At 40.3% G+C, this 8,357-nt stretch overlaps 3 protein-coding genes across 3 annotated transcripts; all 3 read right to left on the bottom strand.

Moving 5' to 3' along the window:
* Positions 1 to 843: 843 nt before the first annotated feature.
* Positions 844 to 1,623, bottom strand: LOC140874197 (uncharacterized). Its single transcript, XM_073277479.1, has one exon. It carries the CDS (start codon positions 1,621 to 1,623, stop codon positions 844 to 846), a length of 780 nt encoding a protein of 259 aa, XP_073133580.1.
* Positions 1,624 to 1,656: 33 nt separating this feature from the next.
* On the bottom strand, positions 1,657 to 3,387 carry LOC140874196 (uncharacterized). The gene is made up of 5 exons (XM_073277477.1): positions 3,237 to 3,387; positions 2,926 to 3,137; positions 2,533 to 2,880; positions 2,251 to 2,346; positions 1,657 to 2,046 (listed from the first exon to the last, which is right to left on the bottom strand). The coding sequence occupies exons 1-5, from the start codon at positions 3,385 to 3,387 to the stop codon at positions 1,657 to 1,659; spliced, it is 1,197 nt and encodes a 398-aa protein (XP_073133578.1).
* A 140-nt stretch (positions 3,388 to 3,527) lies between these two features.
* LOC140874195 (uncharacterized) lies at positions 3,528 to 4,697 on the bottom strand. Its single transcript, XM_073277476.1, has one exon. The coding sequence runs from the start codon at positions 4,695 to 4,697 to the stop codon at positions 3,528 to 3,530; it is 1,170 nt and encodes a 389-aa protein (XP_073133577.1).
* Positions 4,698 to 8,357: the final 3,660 nt, after the last annotated feature.

The raw sequence follows: 8,357 nt of genomic DNA, 5'->3' as shown, positions 1-8,357 counted from the left end.
GCTGAAAGGAGTTTCACCCGTACCAGATCGAGTTGTAGTTCGGTAAAACCACAATACGGAAGGGAGTTCGTCTGCCCACTTGCCCTTGGCTGCATCCAGTCGTGTCTTAAGAGCTTGGACTATCGTTCTGTTGGTAACTTCGACTTGTCCATTCCCTTACGGGTATGCTACAGAGGTGAAAACCTGTTCGATCTTCATTTCCTGTTACCATGCTCGAACTTTGGATCCACAAAACTGTCTCCCATTGTCTGATGCCAACCTGCGAGGGATCCCGAAGCGGTAAACTATATTTTTCCATAGAAAATTGAGCACTTCGTTTTCTGTAATTTTAGCTAGGGGCTCGGCCTCCACCCATTTAGAAAAATAGTCGACCGCGACCAGCCAAAATTTTCTCTACCCCGTGCTAACAGGGAATGGTCCTACAATATCCATTCCCCACTGATCAAAAGGACAAGCGGCCACCACTGCCTTCATGTATTCTGCAGGTCTCCACTGTAGGTTAGCATGTCTTTGGCAATTATAACATGAATTAACCAGATCTGATGAGTCTTTCCGCATAGTAGGCCAGAAGAATCCCGCAAGAAGTGCTTTTCGAGCTAGGGCAAGACTGCCCAGGTGACTGCCACAAGACCCTTCATGAATTTCTCGTAGTACATAATTAGCCTCGTCAGGCCCCAAACATTTTAACAAAGGCTGAGAGAAAGATCGTTTGAACAGGATTTGATCGATCATGATGAAGCGAAGAGCCCTTCTTTTTACCTCCTTTGCTTTCTTATTATCGCTTGGTAATTCTTTCTTGGTCAGATACTGATATATATCATATCTCCAATCTCCTTCCGGTACCTAAGCTATAATATCATCGAGAGTTTCCAACTGAGAAACAAGTTCCCAGCCTGGAACAATGGGATCAGGCCGGTTGCTGAGGGCACTGGATAGGCGGGCCAAGTGGTCTGCCTTGATATTTTCAGTTCGGGGGATGAGCTCCAAGTTCAACTTGGTGAACCCCTCTCTGGCTTTGTCTAGTGCTTTGACATACCTCAACATCTTCCCATCTTTGCACTCAAATTTTCCGTTACTCTGTTGAATGGCTAACTGGGAATCGGAGTACAGAATAGCTCGGGAGATACCTAAGTTTCGTGCCGCTTTGAGTCCAAGTAATAATGCCTCATATTCTGCTTCATTGTTTGAGGCTTTGAAGTCTAATCTGATTGAAATATTAGTTTCTTCACCCCAAGGTGAGATGATCACAATTCCAGCTCCGCTCCCAGACTGACATGATGACCCATCTACAAAAATCTTCCATAGTTCTTCTTGTTCTAGCTGAACTATTTCTGCCAAGAAGTCAGCTAGGTCTTGAGCTTTTATAGCTGTTCGAGGTTCATATTTGATATCGTACTCGCTCAATTCTGTGATCCATCTGACCAGTCTACCCGATACATCTGGATTAGCTGCGATTTTTCCCAAAGCACTATTGGTGAGTACGGTGATAGGATGCGAGAGAAAATAAGGCCTTAATTTTCTCGTTGTGATGACCAGAGCTAAAGCAAGCTTTTCTTGAGTTAGGTAATTGAGCTCGGGTCCCTTCGAGGCATGACTTACAAAGTATACGGGTTGGTGATTCATTCCATCTTTTTTGACAAGGACCGAACTGGTTGCTCAAGGAGTAACAGCCAGATAGAGGAACAACTCTTCCCCTTGAGTAGGCTTATTTAGGACAGGCAATTGCTTTAAGTAGGTTTTTAAATCCTGAAAAGCCTTTTCACTTTCATCACTCCATTCAAAATCTTTCGTCTTTCGCAGTGCTTTAAAGAAAGGTAGGCTTTTGTCTGCCGATCTGCTTATAAATCGGGCCAGTGCTGTAATTCTTCCTGTTAATCTTTGTACTTCCTGTATATTCTTAGGGGAGCTCATAGAGATGATGGCTTGAACTTTTTCTGGATTAGATTCGATTCCCCTTCTTGTAACCATGTATCCCAGAAATTTTCCAGCCCGAACTTCGAAAGTGCACTTGCTAGGGTTTAGCTTCAGTTGATAATTTTTCAGCGTCTGGAATGTTTGAGCCAGGTCAGTAATAAACTAGTCGGCAGTGTGGGTCTTGACCAGGATATCATCAACGTAGACTTCAATATTCTTTCCAATTTGCTGCTCGAATACTTTGTCCATTAATCTTTGGTATGTTGCCCCGGCATTTTTGAGTCCAAACGACATGAACACATAGCAATAAGTTCATGTTGATGTGACAAAACTCACCTTGTCTTTGTCCTCTTTGGCTAAGGAAATTTGGTGATACCCTTGGTAAGCATCGAAAAAGCTGAGTAACTCATGCCCTGCAGTTGAATCGACAAGCTGATCGATTCTAGGTAGGGGGTAGAAATCTTTAGGTCATGCTTCATTCAAATCTCAAAAATCTACACACATATGCCATTTTCCCGTAGATTTTGGGACTAAGACTATGTTGGACAACCAGGTCGGGAAGTGGATTTCTTCAATATGCCCAGCCCTGAGTAACTCGTCCACATGTTCCTTTATTACCGCATCTTTTTCAGGACCGAAGTGCCTTTTCTTTTGAATAATATGGCAACAACCCTTTATTACATTGAGCTTGTGCTCTGCTACTTCACGATGTACCCCTACCAGGTTGGAAACTGACCATGCAAAAACATCCTTATTTTTTTCCAAGCATTCCAGTAGCAGTTGCTTCAACTGTGCTTCAAGGTTGCGAGCAATTTTTACCATCCCAGAAGGAGGTAAGATCATGATTTCCTCAATTTCTTCTTCAGCAGTGACAAATGTGTCCTCTATCAGGTTGACCTTTTCCATGCCAGAAAGTCCAGGTCTGTCAACATTATCAGTCCTGGCTACTTTTTGCTCTATTCTGACCTCCTCCACATAACACTTGCGTGCAATAACTTGATCACCTTATACTTCCCCGACCTCATTACCCACTGGGAACTTCATTTTCTGATGCAGAGCTGATGCCACAGCCATGAAAGTGGTCATGGCAGGTCTGCCTAGTATAGCATTATAGGCGAATGGAGCATCTACTATAATGAAGCTCACAATTCTGGTTTTGTGAGAGTTGTTTCTTCCCAGAGTTAAAGGTAGGTGTACTAACCCAACAGGTCGGATGGCATGGCCTGTGAAACCAAATAGTGATGTTACAATGGGCTCCATCTTGTACTGTCCCAAGTCCATTTAATTTATTGCTTCCTGGAATAGAACATTGACAGAACTGCCTGAATCCACAAATATCCGAGCTACATCATAGTTTGCGACCGTGGCCCTTATTACCAGTGCATCATTATGGTTGCTAAAAACCCCCTTCAAATCTTCCGGCCCAAAAGAGAGGGTCGGGCTAGTGTGGACAGTCTGATTGTCAATCTCCATATTTATTAATTTTCGACTGCTAGTTTTCCTAGCTCGATTGGAATCTCCATCGGTAGGACCTCCAGAGATCATGTTGATAATTCCTGGAGTAGGAGGAGCCGGTCTTTGATGAGCTCGGTACTCCCTGGGCTGGTCCTGATTTAGGCAATTGAAATTTTCTTGGGGGGAGAAATTCGGGCTCTCTGTCTCGATCTTCCTCGCTGTCTCCTGTTCGGGCGATACCCCTCTTGACGGATCAATATATTTTTTATTTCAGAATGTTGCTGTATTATCCTTTCAATCTCTTGATCTAATTGACAACAGTCTTCCGTAGTATGCCCGTACTCATTATGAAAGTGACAATATTTATCCGATTCCCTATTTCGAGGTCCCTTCTCAGTCCATGGAGGACTTTGTGCGAGTTTCCGATCGTCACAAATTTGAAGAGCTCGGACTTTGCTCATGCACAAAGGAGTGAAAGAGGTGAATTCACCCAATAGTGCGGGTCGGTATGATTGTCCCATCCTTGAATTGCTACTTGGAACCCTATTGTTCTTAGGAATTTTAGGCCGTTCCCTCTTTACAGCTGCTCGCGAGACCTGAATCTCTTCCATATTGACGTATTTCTCAGCTCGGGCGAGTAACTCCTCGTATGTCTCTGGCAGCCTCTTTATTAGGGATTTAAGAAAATCTTTTGTATCTAGCCCTTGCATGAAGGCACTGATAAGTAGGTCTGGCGTAGCCATGGGTACCTCGAGGGCCAAGGCGCTAAACCCACGGATATATGCTCTCAAATTTTCATGTTCTCGTTGCTTGATTGCAAAGAGGCTGAAAGTAGTGGTAGGATGCTTTTTACTGCTAGCAAAGTGATGCAAAAAGGATTTGCTAAAATTCTTGAATTCCTTTATCTCCCCAGGGCGTAGCATATTGAACCATTGCTGGACTGGTCCTATAAGAGTAGTAAGGAAAGCCCTGCACTTGATTTGGTCAGAATATTTGTGCTGCAGAGCTGCATTCTCAAAGCGTGCTAGATGTTCCTCTGGATCTCCTTTACCATCATACTCCCCGACGTGAGGCAACTTGAATTGTTTGGGGAGGTCGGCGTCCAATATCTCTTGAGTGAAAGGAATGTTTCTTGTTGTGGTAGCTAGGTACTTGGCCTGCTTCTTCCTTAACTGCTCCACCTCTTCTTTCAACTTTTTGATCTCCTCCAGGTGGGTATTCTGATCGGGATGAGGGGGATTGGCCTCACCCCTTTCTGCCAAAGCTCTCTGGACAGCTTGATTTATCAACTGCTCCAAATTTGGGTTCTCTCCATTCTGATTAGCCATCGAAACTCTTTTTCTTCAAATATCCACAGACGGCGCCAATTGATGATATCGATTTTTTACCTCGGGTTTGGTCTGGTAGAATGGATCCTCAAAATCTTAGATGAAGCAGGTCGGGTCGGGTACCAGTGAACTCTGCACAAGCAACAGCTAGGTCAGGGGGGCGCTGAAGGTGTTTTCGGCGTGACCCCTCCGATGCCTAAGTCAGTGTCTTGAAGGTAGAGGATATGATTAATGTGAAAACTTAAAGATATGAGTGCGTGAATGTGATTGTGTTGAATAGTGAATAATGAGTAATGAATGAACACAACCATAACAGTACCTGTATTTATAGGAAAAATAGAGTAAATTACCTAGTCGAATTATAACACGTCCTGTGGTAGGACTCTTCACTCATTGGACCGTTTTTGAGTCTATCCCTATCTTATGAATATCTGTAGAATGATCAAGCTTATCTCCAAAGCATCAGAGTCCTACTTGAACTAGGAATGTATGCTTAGTCCATTGGGCCCCAACTCGGGTCGGCCCATAAATAACAGCCCAGGCCAGGACAAGACCTAACAGGTAGAAATCTGGGCTGGACCTTTTCTAATAATAATCCAATAATTGGGCCAACCCTCATACACCCATAATGAACAGGTTCAGGTTAAAATAATTTCACGAGGTATCAAACTCAAATCAAACTAAATAAAAAAAAAAGAAGAAAGACAAGATTGTCGAATATGGAGCGTTTACCTTGAACGGATTTGTTATCCATTACAAGTAAGATATTTTACTTGTTTTCAACTATTAGTCAATATATTTGATATTAACTTAGTTGTACATTTGTATATGTAGATTCTTGCATATGAATGTATTCCTGGCATTGAAAAGAAGTTTGCCAAGCGAAGAGATGGATTTGACAGAATTATTCCGCGCATGTGTGGATGGATTTCAAATGATTGGCATATGAAATCATCTCCAAAGTACAATGAAGTTGTTAAAGCATCACATGAGTCTTTAAATCGGGTGAATATTTAGTCAATGATTTATTTATTTAATATTTTGAATACTCGATTGTAATTAACCATTAGAATATTGTTATTTGAAATTTACAAATGGTTATCGGTGTGTTGACACCTTCAGAACTGGAACTAGAATCCCCACACATTGTGAATGGTCAATTTCATGATTCAGACAATGATTTAGCTCATATTTTGCCATTGTTGTCGGAGAGAGAAAGCGTATACTGCTATGCAGATAGCAGTCCTAAAAGAGATAGATGCCCTGAAACAGCTGATGCACCTCTCGAAGAAAAAAATTATTTTGAGAATATGCAAACCCGAAAAGTGGATGTACATGACAAGCAGTCACCTCCACTTCGTCAAGAAGAAGGTCAACCACATACCTCCACACATATTGATCCATGTTCTCCTAGTGTCCCAAATCATTTTATCTAACTTTGGGATTATATTGACGAGAAGTTTACAAAATTGCAAGCATGTGTGGATGAAAGACTTGCAAAGATTGAGAAGAAGCTTAAGGAGGTATCTGAACAGGTAGATAAACAAGAAAAAACTCTAGCAGGGACACCCTTTCGGCTAACTATTATACTTCCAGAAGCAAAAAGACAAAAGATATTTGATAGCAAATGTGTTGATGAAGAAGTTTTGCCATCAAAGGGTAAGTCACATGCGTTAGTTAATAAGTCATGTTACTTTATTAAATATTTTAAGATATATAATTTTACACATGGGTTTTACATCTCCTCTAAATGGGCATTCCATGATCCAAATAAGCAATCATGTCATGCATACTCCCCAAAACGTAATAGTCGATGAAGGAGTTTCTGATGCCCAGTTAATTGGAGATGCGAACAATAATGGTGACAAGAAAGCTTTATTAACATATGTGAGGGTTAAAAGGAAAATCAAGAAGTCATCGTACCTATTGTCTCCATTCATGCAATTATCAGAGACACCCCCTGTATTATCTAGCCATCACTTGGACCATATAATGGCACATTTAAACCACTTCAAATAGCAAATTCAGAGAATCTAATTATAGCTTTGAAGGAGAAAATTAAAGCAATGAAAGGTCTTCGTCAATGCCTAATGGCTGCCTATGATAAGGAATGGTTTAATAATTTGCTCTTGCCTAGGTCATGGTTTGGATCTTCTATGAGTATAAGTGATCTCATCTATTTAATTTATATACTCATTCTTCATGTTTTGATGATAATCATTTTTTTTCTTATTATAACATATTGATGAGTGCATGAATGAGTTTTTGCTGCTTCAAAAGAAATATCCTCATTTAGTACCTCAAGACATTGCCATAATGAGTGGTTATTTTAGCGGACTTTTGGATGATGTCCATTCAAGAATTGTAAGGGTATGACTCACTGTCAGTGGGAAACATTAATTCAGATGACTAGAGGATCATCTAGGAAATGGAAAGCAGCACGGTGGAAAGTTGTATCATCTATCCTTGTGCCTTACTATGTCCCCGACCATTGGGTCGCTGTTAAAATCGATATAAAGTCCACATCTATCTTAATTTATGATTGCAGAATCAGTTTGAACAAAGATATTGATATGGAGTCATATCTTCGTCCACTGAAAGTTCTTATTCCTCAATTATTGAATATTTTGGGTGTAGAAACAACTGAACATGGAAGTTTACACGACCACCGTCTTTCCCTCAACATAATGCTAGGTTTGTTTACTAACTTTAATGTAATTTTATTTTTCAATTCTTTGATGTGTAATTTAATAACATGTTTCTTGCAAAGGTGATTGCGGTGCATGGGTGATCAAGATTATCGAGGTTGCATTGGCAGGGCTCAGTCCGTATGAAATAAATGACAAGATAATCGACTCATGTAGATCTTATTTAGCAGCATGTGTATGGAATGAAGATTGGATTTTGTAGACTTGAACTGGTGGGTGTTGCATGTTTTGTAGCTTTAAAATTTTGTACAAGTGCAAACAAACACTAATATCTGCAGCGGTTGTATTGAAATAGTGTTTTGTGTTATTTTGGATCCCACAATTTAGAAATTGGTCTTATATAAGTGAATCATTTAATTTTTTAAGAAAGTTTAGTTTACTCTATTACGGTATATTAACATGGATATTATGTACAAAATTTGAATCAAATGTGAAATAAACCAAAGAGCGACTGAGGGCGGCCGAATGGCGATCAAGCGATATAGTAAAAAGGTGAGTCAATGGATATTTTTAAGGATATTTACTCTATTACTGTATATTAGCATGGGTATGAAAGTACAAAATTTGAATCAAGTATGAAATAAGTCAAGGAGCGACCGAAGGGCGACCGAATGGCGATCAAGAGATATTAGTTAAAAAAATGAGTCAATTAATGTTTCTAAGGATATATTCAATCTTTTAATGTATATTAACATGGATATGAAGCTACAAAATTTGATCAAGGGATGAATAAGCCAAATAAAAACTAAGAGCGACCGAGAGAGACTGATGGCGACTAAATCGCGACCGAGAGATATTAGTTGAAAAATGAGTAAAATAATATTTCTAAGGTTATTTTCAATCTTTTAATGTATATTCACATGGATATGAAGCTACAAAATTTGAATCAAGTGATGAATAAGCCAAATAAAAACTAAGAGCGACCGATAGCGACTGATGGCGACTGAATGGC

This window comes from Henckelia pumila, chromosome 1, assembly GCF_033568475.1.
Source record: "Henckelia pumila isolate YLH828 chromosome 1, ASM3356847v2, whole genome shotgun sequence".
Taxonomy (NCBI): Eukaryota; Viridiplantae; Streptophyta; class Magnoliopsida; order Lamiales; family Gesneriaceae; genus Henckelia; species Henckelia pumila.
Note: the sequence above shows the minus strand (reverse complement) of the source record. Positions and strands in the feature narration are given on the sequence as shown.